Raw genomic sequence first — 17,773 nt, forward strand, 5'->3', positions numbered from 1 at the left:
GCTCAAAGACCCTTTTGCTAGAAGATAGGTCATGACATTTTATAACCGAAGCCCCTTATTGAGGAGTCGGAAGAAGATTCTTCCAAAATCTTATATTTAGAGTCAGGGGACTTTTTAAGGGGCTTCAATAGCCAAGGATTTGGTTTGAAGAGTATGTATGGTCTTTAACCCTTTCCTCCTCTTTTGTCAAAATATAGTTCATAAGGAGGAGTCCTTCGAAGGGCCTTCAAAAGACGGAATCGCAGAATCTTATGTTTAGAGTCATAGGATATTTTAAGGGGCTTCAATGGTATCTATGACCTTTAACGCTTTAAGGTCCCTCTTGCCAGAATATAGTTCATGACATTTTTTTGCCGAATTGTATACACAGAAGTCATTCTATGAGTCTTCTAAAGACGGAAGATTCTCCCAAAATGTTTAATGTGGACAGAAGACCTATAAAAGATGCCAAAAACCCAAATATCTCAAGGGGGTTTTCTTGGAAAAAATTAAGGAGCTTCGATGACCAGAGGAACAGGTTTGAAGAGTATCTATAGCTTAAAGACCCTTAAAGGGGCCTCTTTTGCTTGAAGATAGTTCATGGCATTTTATAACTGAATCCCCTTATAGAGGAGTCTTTCTAAGGGTTTTCAAAAGACGGAAGATTCTTCCAGAATCTTATATTTAGAGTCAGGGAACTTTTTAAGGGGGCTTCAATGGCCAGAGATTCCGGTGTGAAGAGTATCTATAGCTTTAAGAGCCCTATTTTGTCAGAATATAGATGGAATATAGAATATAGTTCAGGGTCGAATTTTATACATAGAAGTCATTCTATGAGCCTTCTAAAGACAGACGATTCTCCCAGAATGATATATGGTCAGAAGACCTATAAAAGATTTCAAAACAAAAATATCTCAAGGGGGTTTCCTTGGAGAAAATATCTTTTAAAGGTCTTCTTTAGCCAGAAGTCTTTTTAAGGGCCAGAATACCTTAAAAAGCTGTTAGACGATCAGAAGACCGTTGAAAGGTTTTCTTTAGCCAGAGACACTTTTACGGCTCTTTCTTTTTCCATTAGATCTCGCAATGGTCTTCTATGGACAGAAGAAATTTTTTTTATTGTCCAGTAGACCTTTTTAGCTGTTCTAGGGACAAAATATAACTTTTACGCCTTCTATGGTCAGAAGTCCCATTGGGTACATTCGTCCCTTTCTGTGTTTTATATAGCCTTTGGAGGGTCTCCTATACCTTTTGGAATAGCTTTCAATCATCGTCCATGTCCAAAAGACCTCTTAATCGTATTCTATGACATGAAAAGCTTCTCAAGGTTTTTTATGGCCAGAAATACCATTGGAGGGTCCCTTATCATCAGATGACTTTTTAAGGGTGGTTTTGAGTGGTTCTGTGGACCATAGAAGTCAAGGTTCTATGGTTTGAAGCCCTATTGGTTTCTTTCTGAGTCTTGTATAGTCTTTTAAGGGACTCCTTTGATCGGAATACCTTTAAATCATCTTTCTTGTCCAGCAGACCTCTTCAGGGTAATCTATGAAAAAAAAAACTTTTAAGGATATTTTATGGCCAGAAAGAACATTTGAATGTCTTTTATCAACAGATAACTTTTCAAGGGTCTTCTATGGCCAGACGACCTATGAGGGGTACTCCAATGACCTGAATTCCATTCCAAAAGCTTTTAAAGGGTATTTTATCAAAAAAGTTTTTAAAGCCTGACTTTGTTAGGGCATTCTACAAATGCAAAACATTTTCATGGCCTTTTTTATAGACAAGAACTTCCTCAGAGAGAAGTTATTTTCTTCCATGGTTGGAAGAACTTTCAACGGTCTTCTATAGAGAACAGATCTTTTCGAGTTTCTCTAAAGAGAGAATTTTTTATACCCTCCACCATAGAATGAAATATGCATTTTAGACCCCACAAAATATATATATTCTTGATCAGCATAAAATTCTATGACGATTTTGGGATATCCGTCTGTGGAAATCATTCTAGCTTCCGAACTAAATGAAGTAGGTTGATAAAATTTTACTCAAATGGGTATTAGGTCTGCAGGACTTTTGGTATTGAAAATGGGCAAAGTAGGTCCACGTTTTGGTATAGCCCTCATATAGCGGTACCTTACGATATTCGGTACTTTGATGATTTTAGCGACATTATCCACAGATTTTTTTTCAAGTTTCGCATTTGAATATTTTAATGGCTTATGACAAAAGTTACCAATGTATATCCACGTCGTCGTATAGACCCTAATATAACGGCTACATTCGGTATTTTTAAGATTTTAAGATAACAGATTTTTATAGGATTTTATTTTTTTGAAGATTGCCAAATTTATTCTAAATGGTAGAGATCGGCCCGGCCGAACTTAGGGCTTTTTCACTTGTTAATTGTTGAAAATTATTGTCGAGAAAACATTTTCGGGGTATGCTATAGAGCACGACCCTTTCAAGATTCTCTATAGAGAGAACATTTTTTCCATTTTTTTACACCGAATATATTTGGAAGCCTTCTATGGACCTTTTGAGGTCTTCAATAGGGAGTTTTTCTACAGAGAAAAATAGTTCTTCTAGAAAGGGATGAACTTTTGAAAATACCTTCACTCTCTCTCGATGTAGATTATTCGAAATTTTTTATAGTAAGACGACATTTCCGATTTTTTTTATATTGGAAAAGATCTTCTACAGAGAGAAATCTTTTTCTATAAAGAGAAGACCTCTTCACATTGTCTATAGAAAAAACAGCTTTTCGAGATCTTTAATAGAGAGAATAATAATAATAAGTGGGGATACCTTCTCTAGTTCTTCTAACGAGGTAGACAATTACGAGATCTTCTACAGACAAAATAAGTTTTACTAGACAAAAGACCTCTTCGCACTTTTCTATAGATAGAAGTTATCTTGGAGATACTCTACCCGACGACATTTCCGACTATTTCTAAATTGAACAATTTATTTTCTACAGAGGGTAGATTTTTTCAGATTTTCAATAGAAATCTTTTATAGGAATAACACTTCTCGAGTTTTTCTATGAAGAGAGGACCTCTCCACATTCTTCTATAGAAAAAGCTTCTAGAGGTCTTCTATAGAAAAATCTTTCCAAAGTTTTCTGTGGAAGGCAAGACTTTTTTACAAAGAAAATACCTTTTCGAGGCATTTTATAGACGGACGTCCTATTTTGGTCTAAAAAAAAATCCATATATTTTAAGTCAATTTTGAACTTACATATTGAATGATAGGCTACTGGTTCCATTATCACTGACAAATTTTGATGATCCTCTCTTAGGGGATTTTTCCTGAGAATCAATTTGACATAACAACATTCCAATAGGAGTTTCTGCAACCACTCCAAATGTTGTTTCTTTTTCTCCTTGATTATTAAATCGCGAAGAATCTGAAAGAAAACGAATAAAAATAAACTGGTGAAAAAAATTGAAGGAGGTACCAGAAAATTAAAATTTACCTGAATATCATCGGAAGGTTTGCCAGCAATGGCTGTATCTTTCATTTCTATGCCAGATTCTGTGGTACCTGAAGTAGGCGTGGTTAACAAAGTGCGCTGATATTGGGCATCTTCGTATTTCATTAAGTCATCATATTCCACCAAGGTTATGATGTCCTGCAAAAGGGACACAAACAATTATGTAGCATAAGTTATGAATGATAATTTATTTTCCAAACAATTTTAATGGGAATATTTTGTAGGACCTAAAACTGCATCGGAATTTGGAGTCCAAAATTATTTGAGGAATATTGGCGACCCCCACTAAAATGTTACTATAAAAATCTGTTAACCCTAAATTCTCAATAATTTTTGAATCTATATAAAACTTTGGTCCTACGAAACATTACCATTAAATTTAATTTCGTCCTTTGTTTGATTTTCTTACCTGTTGCAACAGCTGTTGTATTATCGATATCCTCGATTTCTGCTTGTTGCCATTGTTACCAAACAATTTAACAATTTTTCCCACCACATCATTATTTTTCTTGCTCTGGACATAATACCAATACAAGGTGTCCATTTCCTCCTGGGTCCAAGTGCTATTTAGCGTATTTTTATTCACACAAAAAGATGAATATTTATTTAAATGGAAGAGAAGAGGGTATATTAATTGTTGCATGTTTTTGAGTAGAGTTTTGATTAAAATTTCATTCGGTTTCAGGTAGACAAAATTGACAAACAAAAAATGAAGCTTAAAAACAGTTTTGAAACATATTAGCAAAATTTACAAAATATATCTTACAAAGTTTATTTACACAGTTTAGATGTATTGTTCAAGATCGGCAATGGCCGAATCGTTAGTACCCTTCACCACAAGTTAGTGTATTATATTACACAATTCTTAAAAAAATTCAAACCTATCAAACGCATATTCCTTAGGCAACACTTTACAACAATTTATTTCTTATAATTTAAACAAATCATTTAGAAAAAGTTCCACAGATATAAGATTTTCTAATAAGCTTTTTGAAGCCGTATATGCACAGAACGTACCTAGAAGACATCCCACAGATAGGAGGTGTTGAAGAAGCCTACTTTAGACAGTAGTAATATTTCAATGGTTTTAAAAATATAGAACGCAAGTTTCGCAATTTTAAAATTTTTCAAAATGTTGACCCTTTATGGGGGATGTACCAAAGGAGTGGAGTTTTTTGAAAAATGTTTAGCTTTCATGGGGGAAGTACTAGAAACAGTGGAATTGATTCTGACTGACAAAAATAGTAGGATGCGCACAGTTTTATGAAAATCGAACATTTTTTTCCAAATTTTATGCGAATAATTGTAAATCAAAACTTGAAACTTTTGTGGGGGAGGACCAACATATTCCATATTTACATTAGACACATGGTTGAAAGAAATGTGGAGATACACAATGCTTGAAGAATATCGCCGATTTTTTTAAAATGTTTACCCTTTTTGGGGAGTTACTAGATGGAGTGTGTTATTATTCTCTATTTTCACATGCAAAGTTCCTTGTTTATTGTGGAGGAGGTACAAGATGGATAAGACCGATATTGCCCATATCCGAACTAGATTTTAGCTTGATAATATTACGATGTACCAAGAGTTATCGTGAGCACCAGCCAGCAAGGCATGCAGACGGACGGACGAAAACCACTAGATCGATTCCGAATGTTCTGAAACGAATTTCGTCCCAAGGGAAATAGGGTATTGTATACCCTCTGTAGACATATGTTTGTAGTCTAAGTTTTTGACAATCTCATGGTAGAGTATCCAAATTGGTGTAATAAAATACAAGGTGTTTTAATGAGTTTTTTCATATAAATCGCTCATTTTCTAAGCTGCTCTGACAGTTTAAAGCGATTTAAAGTATTATTTAGCAAATTATCATGAATAGGTTAACTCCAGAACAAGGCTTGCAAATAGTGGATTTTTTTTTCAAAAACAGTGTTCAATTAATTATCGTGAATTTAATGTGCACATTTACAGGTGCGTCGAAGGTATATAAAAATCTGAATTTATCTTGATAACATTTGGCTGAGGTAGTTTCGAGCTGTGTCTGATGTCCGGTATCAAATATCCTTGTTGTGGAGGGACTTTAGCAACAAAGCGGATGAAACATATGTATGGGAGCTTTATCTGTATCTGAACAGATTTTCACCAAATATTATTTCTAAACTGAATTCCGTCGGAAGTGCCAAAATTCAGTCCATTTGGGCTGATATTGGCCATTTGGTGCACAATAAACATTAAATCAGATAAATATATAAATGGGAGCTATATCTAAATCAGATTCGATCTTGACAAAATTTTAGGCACATATTTCTAAACGTTATCTGATATCTGGTACCAAAGATCATTGTTGTGGAGTGCATATTGTGCATGTGAGAGACTTAAAACTCAAAATCGGATTTTTAGCTCTTCTTTCATAATCTACTGGATTATTGCTTTTACACCCTCCACCATACATAGTATGGAGGGTATATAAGGTTCGTCATTCCCTTTGTAACTTATCGAAATAATCATTTTAGGCCCAAAAAAATATATACATTCTTGGTCGGCGTAAAATTCTAAGACGATTTAGCCCTGTCCATGCGTCCGTCTGTTGTAATCATGCTACAGTCAAAAGGAATTAAGATAGGAAGCTAAAATTTTGCACAGATCTGTCTTTTGTCTGCAAGTTCAAAGATGCTCTATCTCGGTCCACGACATCGTATAGCCCCCATATAACGCCCCCCCCCCCCCCCCAATTATCGGTATTTTGATGATTTTAGCATCATTTTTCAATGGAATTGTCTGAAATTGTACACAAGGAGTTCTTTATGAGTACTTTGCCCACTGGCAGAGATATAAGAGCAGATTTTTAAGACTTTAATAGGATTTTTTAATGGATTTTTGTTTTTGAAAATTTTTTAATTCGTCCTAAACGGTGGAGGGTACTTTTTTACTTGTTCTTTTTTTTTTGCAAAGTATAGTTGAAGAATGCGTAGGATTCAATCCGTAATCTTTGTGTGTAAAGTTTTTGTAACATGCAGAATAAACTTATAGTTCTTTTTGATGATATCCATAAAATCACATTCAGTGTAAGTATTGCAAAAGTCACAATTATTGTCCGAATGAAATTAACATTTTAATAAATCATTTCTTTGTCCCAATGAAGTACCCTATTGCAATTGGTGATAATCGGTCCAAATTTAGATATAGCTACCATATATATCTTCGTCCGATTTCAATTTTATTGGGCGCCATATGTGTGATATTAGCCCAAATAGGATTGATTTTGGCACATTCGACCAATTTCAGTCTAGAATCACGTATGTCAAATTTGGTGAACAAATCCTCAGCTATAGCCCCCAAAGCTTTTTTATATGGCCAGCCCCGCTCTACTTTTGACTTTCCTTCCTTTGCTGGTTTCCTATAGAAAAATTCTCCTCAGCCGCTGTCTACGATCGAAATTATTTCCTAATTATAGGAAATTTCCAAAACTCCTATGTCGGTTCGGTATTATTCTATATGTGGTGAAGGGTATTCGTGAATTAAGAAACAAATCACTTTTCTTTCATTCATAAAGTACGAGTGATTTCCTCCTTGAATTACAAAAAAGTAAACGCTCTAAAAACAACTTCCTTCCAAACGCAATGAGATTGCCTAAATTTCTAGAATATACGCGAGTTCCCATAACTAGCAGAATCGTTTTTTTACTCTCTGTCTCCAAACGGCTGCACAGCTGAAGCACTCTAATACCACTCTCCCTCTGAATCCCACGATCCGTCCATTTTGTACTTGACCGCTACTCTGGTACATATCCTTCGGGAATGACGCACACAACACCCACACACAATCACTGACTGACTGAAAAGCATGCATGCATCATCATGATCATCGGTCACCTAGCTCTAGCGATCATCACCATCACTACTCTAAGACTGACTGAACTGAATCGAAAGCAAAAGAAACTCTGTAAAATCAATTTGCTGTTGAAAAACAAAAGGTTTTAAAAATTAGTTTTGTGATTTTATGGTCAAGGATCTGAAAAGAACAAAGGGGGAGTCCAAAGAACATAAAAAATTGAAAATTTCCAAAATTGTTCTCTACAAATCCATGCATCATTTCAATTTCATTTTCCAAATACTCTAGAGAGAATAACAAAAAAGATAATGCGGAAATTAAAGACCTTGAAAGAGGTAACAACTCCACGTAGAGTTACGAAATAAATATTCTAAAAATATTGAAGCTTCTAATCAATTAAAAAAAAATATTTAAAATAAATTATTTGTTTATGCCAACAATGAGATATATGTATACATATATGATATGAGTTATATATATTAATTTGTTATTAACAAATATATGTTACATTTTATGGGTGGTATATGCCATCTCTTTTCGGCTAACAAGGGTTCTTACCTCACAGCTGTCTCCATGTTGTGTTCCTTGGTCAGCTCAGTCAGGGATGCCGATGAGGCGGCCAATGGGCTCTTCTGTGGTGTGTTTATGAATTTGTGTATTACATATTCAATTAAATCCGACCAATCCTGATATGGAAACAATTATTATTTTAACAAAGTTTTAGGGGTATGAGATGACAACTTACATCACACAGCTCATAATCTGCCTCCCAAATACGTGAGAAGGTCTTCAAAATCACCGGCAGAAATAGAGCGGTACTTTGTCCCAAATCACCACCAATGTGATGCATCATGGTGAATATACAATCGTTGACAAATTCACCATTGCTATTGAAATCGTCCAGCAGCATGCCATAGAAGTGCATTATTTCCATGGTGGCAAATCTGAAATGGGAAGGGAAATTCGTTAAAGGATATCTTTGTAAAGAAGTTTAAATCAACAGTCGTAGATTTTTAATTCTTGAAGCACCAGCGGAGCTACATTCACATATATTTTTAAGAATGTTGTTTCAAGGGCCATCAAAGGTTTAATGGGAGATTTTTACTGACCATATTTTAAGGACCCTCAGAGATTAAAGAAAAGTTTTTTTAAGGATCGTCTGTACAATAATCTTAGATTTTTAAAAGAATAATTGTTCAAGGATTATAAGGATCCAGTCGTAGATTTTAAAAGAACATTTTTTCAACGTTCAGTCGTGGTTTTTGGAAGTTCCAGTAGTGAATTTTTAAAGAACATTTTTTCAAGGTCTTGTTTTGGATTTTTTGAAGTCCAGTCGTGTTTTTTTAAAGAATAATTTTATCAAGGTCTACTCGTAGATTTTTTGAAGGTCCAATCGTGGATTTTTTGAAGGTCCAGTCGTGAATTTTTAAAGAATAATTTTATGAAGGTCCAGTCGTAGATTTTTTGAAGGTCCAATCGTGGATTTTTTGAAGGTCCAGTCGTGGATTTTTAAAGAATAATTTTTTCAAGGTCCAGTCGTAGATTTTTGAAGGTCCAATCGTGGATTCTTTGAAGGTCCAGTCGTGGATTTTTAAAGAATAATTTTTTCAAGCTCCAGTCGTGAACTATTAAAAATATTTTTTCAAGCTCCAGTTGTGAACTATTAAAGAATATTTTTTCAAAGTCCAGTCGTGGATTTTTAAAGACCATTTTTTAAGGCCCTGTCGTGGATTTTTAAAGAATATTTTTTCTAGGCCCAGTAGTGGATTTTTGAAGAATATTTTTTCAAGACCCTGTCGTGTACATTTTAATAGCATTTTTTCAAGGCCCAGTCGTGGAGTTTTAAACAATATTTTCTCAAGGTCCAGTCGTGGATTTTTAAAGAATATTTTCTCAAGGTCCAGTCGTGGATTTTTAAAGAATATTTTCTCAAGGTCCAGTCGTGGATTTTTAAAGAATATTTTCTCAAGGTCCAGTCGTGGATTTTTAAAGAATATTTTCTCAAGGTCCAGTCGTGGATTTTTAAAGAATATTTTCTCAAGGTCCAGTCGTGGATTTTTAAAGAATATTTTCTCAAAGTCCAGTCGTGGATTTTTAAAGAATATTTTCTCAAGGTCCAGTCGTGGATTTTTAAAGAATATTTTCTCAAGGTCCAGTCGTGGATTTTTAAAGAATATTTTCTCAAGGTCCAGTCGTGGATTTTTAAAGAATATTTTCTCAAGGTCCAGTCGTGGATTTTTAAAGAATATTTTCTCAAGGTCCAGTCGTGGATTTTTAAAGAATATTTTCTCAAGGTCCAGTCGTGGATTTTTAAAGAATATTTTCTCAAGGTCCAGTCGTGGATTTTTAAAGAATATTTTCTCAAGGTCCAGTCGTGGATTTTTAAAGAATATTTTCTCAAGGTCCAGTCGTGGATTTTTAAAGAATATTTTCTCAAGGTCCAGTCGTGGATTTTTAAAGAATATTTTCTCAAGGTCCAGTCGTGGATTTTTAAAGAATATTTTCTCAAGGTCCAGTCGTGGATTTTTAAAGAATATTTTCTCAAGGTCCAGTCGTGGATTTTTAAAGAATATTTTCTCAAGGCCCAGTCGTGGATTTTTAAAGAATATTTTCTCAAGGTCCAGTCGTGGATTTTTAAAGAATATTTTCTCAAGGTCCAGTCGTGGATTTTTAAAGAATATTTTCTCAAGGTCCAGTCGTGGATTTTTAAAGAATAGTTTTTTTCAAATCTTTGGCTATACCAAATTAAGTACCAAATATAGTAACATTTAGTACCTTTCGTACAATTGTGGAACACATTTTTAAAACCACCTCCATATCTCAATTCCAGAAACCCAAAGATACCTAAATATCAAATATCAAATATCGAGATTCCAGCTTTATTCATCCACCCAATACCTAATTTAGTACCACTTAGCACTTTTTGAACAATTATGGTACACATTTCCCAAAACACCTCCATATATCCAGGGTACACATAAACAGCAAGCCTAATACCAAATTTCAGATTTTAAAGCCATCATTTTGGATTTTTAAAGAATATTTTTCAATGGACTTTTAACAGATATTTTTCACCCAATACCAATTTGTACCAAATATAGTACTATTTAGAACTTTTCGTACAATTATAGTACACATTTCCAAAACCACCTCTTTACCACAACATACCAATACCATTAACAGACCTCAATATCAAATTTTTGGATTCTTACTCTATCCCTTTACCCAATATCTATTTTAGTACCACTTAGTACTTTTTGTACAATTATAGTACACATTTTCGGAACCACCTCCATATATCAATTCCACATACCAACAGAGACTTCAATATCAAATTCGAGGATTTCAGCTATGTCCCTTCATCCAATTCCAAATTTAGTACCATTCAGTACTTTTTGTACATGTATACGAGGCATATCCGAAACCACAACCATATGTCCAGGCTACACATGAACAGACCTTCTCACAAACCTGCCACTAACCCAATACAAAATAACAAAATTCCAGCTTCATCTGTTAACCCTAAACCAAACTGTTTCAAATTTAGTACCATTTAGTACAGTTCGCACACTTAGTACATATTTCCAAAACCACCTTCATTATACAAATCCATACAAAGAGAGACAATACAATATCAAATTTGAGGATTACAACCCTATCCCTTCACCCAGTACTAAATTTAGTACCATTTAGTACTTTTGGTACAATTATAATACACACTTTCAAAGCCAATCCATATGTCAAGGCTATAGAAAATTTCAAACTGCAAGCCTCATCTGCTCACCCAATACTAAATTGTACCAAATTGAGTAATATTTAGTACAGTTTGCACACTTAGTACCCATTTCCAAAACCACCTTTACTTTCCAACCTTGATTCTTATACCAAATTTGAAGTTTTTAACTTTGTCCGTTCAAATAATAATACCAAATGGTACAATTTTTGAGATTTAGTACCATTTTAGGACATTTCCTAAATTTAAAGTTTGAATTTCCACTAACAGTTTGGTGCATCTATCCAGCACTCCATTAGTGACTCTCATCCAAAATTTTCAGGATACCAGCTCTACTGGTTCATCCAAATCAAAATTGTATTAAATTTAGTACCACTTAGTACCGCTAAGTACAAATTTCCATAACTACATTTTTCAGTCCAATAGAAGTCTTATTTTCAAATTTCAGGATGCCAACCCTACTGGTTTACCAAAAATCTCAATTGTACCAAATTTAGTACCATTATATACACATAAGTACGAAATTCCAAAACCGCCTACATTCCTCAGTCCTACAATGCAATAGTAATCTTATTTCTAAATTTCAACATTCTAGCTCTATCGGTTCACCCAAATCTAAATTGTACCAAATTTTGTACCATTTGGTACTTTTCGTATACATAAGTACACACTTAGAAGACTACCTCTTTACATCGACTCTTCTCTTTAACCCTAATCCCCATTCCATATTTCAAGTTTTTTTCTCTAACCGTTCACATGATACGAAATGATACCAAAAATAGTACATTTTAGTACTTTTCGTACACTTATATTGCGAATTTCCAAAAACACTTTAGTACATCTATCAAACACTCCATCAGAAACCCGCTGTCTAAATCTAAGCGTTTAAGCTCTTCTGCTACCTCAAATGCATAGGGTACCATATTTAGTACCCTTTAATACTTTTCGTATCATTCTAGTACGATTATCCAAAAACCCAGCCTTATCTGACCCCTTCGGATGAAGTGTGACCCTCACCCAAAATTTCAAGATTCCAACTGAAACCGTTTCGTCTAGATGTTGATGAATCGTTAAGTCAGTCAGTCAGTAGACCAGTCAGTCAATTACTTTACTCTCAGCCAAAACCGACTGATACTCTTTAACTTGTTAAAAAAATATTTTTCAAGGACCATCAGAGCTACAACTTGGATTTTTCACGAATATAATTTTTTTCTCAAAACTTACTGTGAAACGTGGTCGATCATCTTAATATGGACATTATCTTCCGACTTTGTAACACTATCCAGTATCAAGAGCAACATATGATTGGTTACCACCAAATCTTGCAGATACTGCTTCGGATGTAGACTGGGATTGAAGCGACGCAACAGCAACACAAATAGATTTCTTAAATCTTCGGAACTACTGATTTGCAACTGCAGCAAACGCAATCGCTCACGATCTTCTTCACTCAAATGGGTGACTTTCTTATAGGTTTCAATGGCCTGTAGGAATTCTCGTATTGCCGTGACGACCAAATGCATGCGACGCAAATAAGGATTCGGATCACTACCCTCTTGTCGCGAATTCAATTCAAGTTGTTCGCACAGCATCACTCCCTCATAGGTTAAATAGCTTATCACCTCGAAGGTCAGAATGTTGTTGACATGTTCCATATCCAGTTCCAGTTGGGCGGCGAACTTCAGGAAATAGGTCACCAACCAAAAGAAATGTGATGTATCGATGGGAATGTTCTGCAGGAAGGAAGGAAGGAAAGACAAATTCTTAATTAAGTGGATGATGTATTTTGTTTGTAGACTTACCAAATTTGTGAGGAGCTGTGAATGTAAATCCTCCACCAAATAACTATAGCCCTTGAGCAAAAAGTCCACAGTGAATTCTTTCAAGAGATTTGCGATATCCTCATCTGTGGGTATGTGCTGCACCAGGCCTTTCATGTTTATTCTGCGAGGAGGGAAAAAGGAGTGAAATAAAAAAAAAATATTTTTTACGAATATTTTTTTAAGATCCTTAGAGCTTTAAGCGAGAAATATTTAAAGAAACTATTTTTAGAGCTATAATTGAGGACTTTTCTAATACTGGTTCCGGGGCTATCAGAAGTATAATAGAGGTTTTAATGAATATTATTCGGAGACTATAAGAGAGAAACGTAAATTAAAAACAAAATAATAATAATATTTTTTAAGGACTCAAGTCGCGAATTTTTAAAAATATTGTTTTAAGCACTCCAATCGTGGATTTTTAAAAATATTTTTTTAAGGATTCCAAATATCTTTTAGGGACTCCAAGAATATTTTTTCAAGAACTCTTCGAACTCAATTTGTGGATTTTTAATAATATTTTTTTAAGGATTCCAATCGTGGATTTTTAAAAATATGTTTTAGGGACTCCCATCTAGGATTTTTGACAATATTTTTTAAGGACTCCAAAAATATTTTTCAAGAACTCTTTGAACTCTAATCATGGATTTTTAAAAATATTTTTTTAAGGACTACAAAAATATTTTTTCAAGGACTTTTTGAACTCTAATCATGGATTTTTAAAAATATTCTTTCAAGAACTTCAATCTTGGATTTTTAAAAATATGATTTAAGGACTTCAATCATGGAATTTAAAAAAAAAAATATTCTTTAAAGGATTACAATCGTCAATTTTTAAAAATATTTTTTTCAAGGACTTTAAGCGTAGATTTTTAAAAATATTTTCTTAAGGACTTCAAGTTGGATTTTTAAAAATATTTTTTCAAGGACTTCAAGCTTGGATTTTAAAAAATATTTTTTCAAAGACTTCAAGCTATTATTTTTAAAAATATTTTTTCAAGGACTTCAAGCTTAGATTTTTAAAAATATTTTTTCAAGGACTTCAAGCTTGAATTTTAAAAAATATTTTTTCAAAGACTTCAAGCTTGGATTTTTAAAAATATTTTGTCAAGCTATGATTTTTAAAAATATTTTTTCAAGGACTTCAAGCTTAGATTTTTAAAATTATGTTTTCAAGGACTTCAAGCTTGGATTTTAAAAAATATTTTTTCAAAGACTTCAAGCTTGGATTTTTAAAAATATTTTTTCAAGGACTTCAAGCTTGGATTTTAAAAAATATTTTTTCAAAGACTTCAAGCTTGGATTTTTAAAAATATTTTGTCAAGCTATGATTTTTAAAAATATTTTTTCAAGCTTGGATTTTAAAAAATATTTTTTCAAAGACATCAAGCTTGGATTTTTAAATATATTTATTCGAACTTTGATTTTTAAAAATATTTTTTCAAAGACTTCAAGCTTGGATTTTTAATAATATTTTTTCAAGGACTTCAAGCTTGGATTTTAAAAAATATTTTTTCAAAGACTTCAAGCTTGGATTTTTAAAAATATTTTGTCAAGCTATGATTTTTAAAAATATTTTTTCAAGGACTTCAAGCTTAGATTTTTAAAAATATTTTTTCAAGGACTTCAAGCTTGGATTTTAAAAAATATTTTTTCAAAGACTTCAAGCTTGGATTTTTAAAAATATTTTTTCAAGCTATGATTTTTAAAAATATTTTTTCAAGGACTTCAAGCTTAGATTTTTAAAAATATTTTTTCAAGGACTTCAAGCTTGGATTTTAAAAAATATTTTTTCAAAGACATCAAGCTTGGATTTTTAAATATATTTTTTCGAACTTTGATTTTTAAAAATATTTTTTCAAGGACTTCAAGCTTAGATTTTTAAAAATATTTTTTCAAAGACTTCAAGCTTGGATTTTTAAAAATATTTTTTCAAGGACTTCAAGCTTGGATTTTAAAAAATATTTTTTCAAAGACTTCAAGCTTGGATTTTTAAAAATATTTTGTCAAGCTATGATTTTTAAAAATATTTTTTCAAGGACTTCAAGCTTAGATTTTTAAAAATATTTTTTCAAGGACTTCAAGCTTGGATTTTAAAAAATATTTTTTCAAAGACTTCAAGCTTGGATTTTTAAAAATATTTTTTCAAGCTATGATTTTTAAAAATATTTTTTCAAGGACTTCAAGCTTAGATTTTTAAAAATATTTTTTCAAGGACTTCAAGCTTGGATTTTAAAAAATATTTTTTCAAAGACATCAAGCTTGGATTTTTAAATATATTTTTTCGAACTTTGATTTTTAACAATATTTTTTCAAGGAGTTCAAGCTTGAATTTTAAAATATATTTTTTCAAGGACTTCAAGCGTGGATTTTTAAAAATATTTTTTCAAGGAGTTCAAGCTTGAATTTTAAAATATATTTTTTTAAGGACTTCAAGCGTGGATTTTTAAAAATATTTTCACAACGGCTTAAGCGTGGATTTTAAAAAATATTTTCACAAGGACTTCAAGCGTGGATTTTTAAAAATATTTTTTTAAGGACTTCAAGCGTGGATTTTTAAAAATATTTTTTAAGGACTTCAAGCGTGGATTTTTAAAAAATATTTTTTTAAGGACTTCAAGCGTGGATTTTTAAAAATATTTTTTAAAGGACTTCAAGCGTGGATTTTTAAAAATATTTTTTAAGGACTCCAAGCGTGGATTTTTTGAAGATATTTTTTTAAGGACTTCAAGCGTGGATTTTTAAAAATATTTTTTAAAGGACTTCAAGCGTGGATTTTTAAAAATATTTTTTAAGGACTCCAAGCGTGGATTTTTTGAAGATATTTTTTAAGGACTTCAAGCGTGGATTTTTAAAAATATTTTCTCAAGGACTTCAACGTGGATTTTTAAAAATATTTTCTCAAGGACTTCAACGTGGATTTTTAAAAATATTTTCTCAAGGACTTCAACGTGGATTTTTAAAAATATTTTCTCAAGGACTTCAACGTGGATTTTTAAAAATATTTTCTCAAGGACTTCAACGTGGATTTTTAAAAATATTTTCTCAAGGACTTCAACGTGGATTTTTAAAAATATTTTCTCAAGGACTTCAACGTGGATTTTTAAAAATATTTTCTCAAGGACTTCAACGTGGATTTTTAAAAATATTTTCTCAAGGACTTCAACGTGGATTTTTAAAAATATTTTCTCAAGGACTTCAACGTGGATTTTTAAAAATATTTTCTCAAGGACTTCAACGTGGATTTTTAAAAATATTTTCTCAAGGACTTCAACGTGGATTTTTCAAAATATGTTTTTAACGACTTCAATCGTGAATTTTTAAAATATTTTTTAAGGACTCCCATCGTTGATATTTCAAAGTATTTTTTAAGGACTACAAAAATATTTTTTCAAGGACTCTTTGAACTCTAATCGTGGATTTTTAAAAATATTTTTTAAGGACTACGAAAATATTTTTTCAAGAACTTTGAACTCTAATCGTGAATTTTTAAAAATATTTTTTAAGGACTACGAAAATATTTTTTCAAGAACTTTGAACTCTAATCGTGAATTTTTAAAAATATTTTTTAAGGACTACAAAAATATTTTTCGAGGACACTGAACTCTAATCGGGGATTTTCAGAAATATTTTTCCAAGAACTCCAATCGTTGATTTTTTAAAAATTGGTATTTTTAATAATTGGTTTTTAAGGACTTCAATCGTAAATTTTTAAAAATTGATTTTTAAGGACTTAATCGTGGATTTTTAAAAATTGGTTTTAAGGACTTCAATCCTGGATTTTTGAAAATTGGTATTTAAGGACTTCAATCTAAATTTTATTAAGGACTTAATCGTGGATTTTTAAAAATTGGTTTTTAAGGACTTAATGGTGGATTTTTAAAAATTGGTTTTTAAGGACTTAATTGTGGATTTTTAAAAATTGGGTTTCAAGGACTTCATTCGTGGATTTTTGAAAATTGAGTTTCAAGGACTTCATTCGTGGATTTTTAAAAAAAATTTTATGGACTATAAAAATATTTTTTCAAGAACTCTGAACTCTAATCGTGGATTTTTAAAAATATTTCTTTAAGGACTACAAAAATATTTTTTCAAGAACTTTGAACTCTAATCGTGAATTTTTAAAAGTATTTTTTAAGGACTACGAAAATATTTTTTCAAGAACTTTGAACTCTAATCGGGGATTTTCAGAAATATTTTTCCAAGAACTCCAATCGTTGATTTTTTAAAAATTGGTATTTAAGGACTTTAATCGTAAATTTTTAAAAATTGATTTTTATGGACTTAATCGTGGATTTTTAAAAATTGGTTTTAAGGACTTCAATCCTGGATTTTTGAAAATTGGTATTTAAGGACTTCAATCTAAATTTTATTAAGGACTTAATCGTGGATTTTTAAAAATTGGGTTTCAAGGACTTCATTCGTAGATTTTTGAAATTGAGTTTCAAGGACTTCATTCGTGGATTTTTAAAAAAATTTTTTATGGACTATAAAAATATTTTTTCAAGAACTCTGAACTATAATCGTGGATTTTTAAAAATATTTTTTTAAGGACTACAAAAATATTTTTTCAAGAACTTTGAACTCTAATAGCGGATTTTTAAAAATATTTTTTTAAGGACTACAAAAATATTTTTCAAGGACTCTGAACTCAAATCGTATATTTTTAAAAATATTTTTTTAAAGACTACAAAAATAATTTTTCAAGGACTCTGAACTCTAATCGGGGATTTTTAAAAATATTTTTCTAAGGACTCCAATCGTTGATTTTTCAAAGTATTTTTTGAGGACTACAAAAATATTTTTTCAAGGACTCTTTGAACTCTAATTATAGATTTTTAAAAATATCATTTTAGGGACTACATCGGGGAATTTAAAAAAATATTTTTTAAGGAATTCAAGCGTAGTGCTTGAAATGTG

At 31.9% G+C, this 17,773-nt stretch overlaps 1 protein-coding gene across 2 annotated transcripts in view; it reads right to left on the reverse strand.

Moving 5' to 3' along the window:
* The window catches only part of LOC101894072 (protein timeless), a 98,835-nt gene that overhangs the window by 50,828 nt on the left and 30,234 nt on the right, over positions 1-17,773 (reverse strand). The window contains exons 6-12 of one of the 2 annotated variants that reach the window (XM_020038492.2): positions 12,836-12,977; positions 12,258-12,766; positions 8,046-8,244; positions 7,859-7,986; positions 3,876-4,029; positions 3,449-3,604; positions 3,211-3,379 (exon numbers count right to left, since the gene is read on the reverse strand). In XM_020038492.2, coding sequence (XP_019894051.1) covers positions 3,211-3,379; positions 3,449-3,604; positions 3,876-4,029; positions 7,859-7,986; positions 8,046-8,244; positions 12,258-12,766; positions 12,836-12,977 — 1,457 coding nt within the window. Of the gene's footprint in view, positions 1-3,210; positions 3,380-3,448; positions 3,605-3,875; positions 4,030-7,858; positions 7,987-8,045; positions 8,245-12,257; positions 12,978-17,773 lie in introns of both variants that reach the window. The other variant, XM_059124810.1, reaches the window with a different exon arrangement.

The sequence above is a fragment of the Musca domestica genome, unplaced genomic scaffold, assembly GCF_030504385.1.
Source record: "Musca domestica strain aabys unplaced genomic scaffold, Musca_domestica.polishedcontigs.V.1.1 3, whole genome shotgun sequence".
Classification (NCBI taxonomy): Eukaryota; Metazoa; Arthropoda; class Insecta; order Diptera; family Muscidae; genus Musca; species Musca domestica.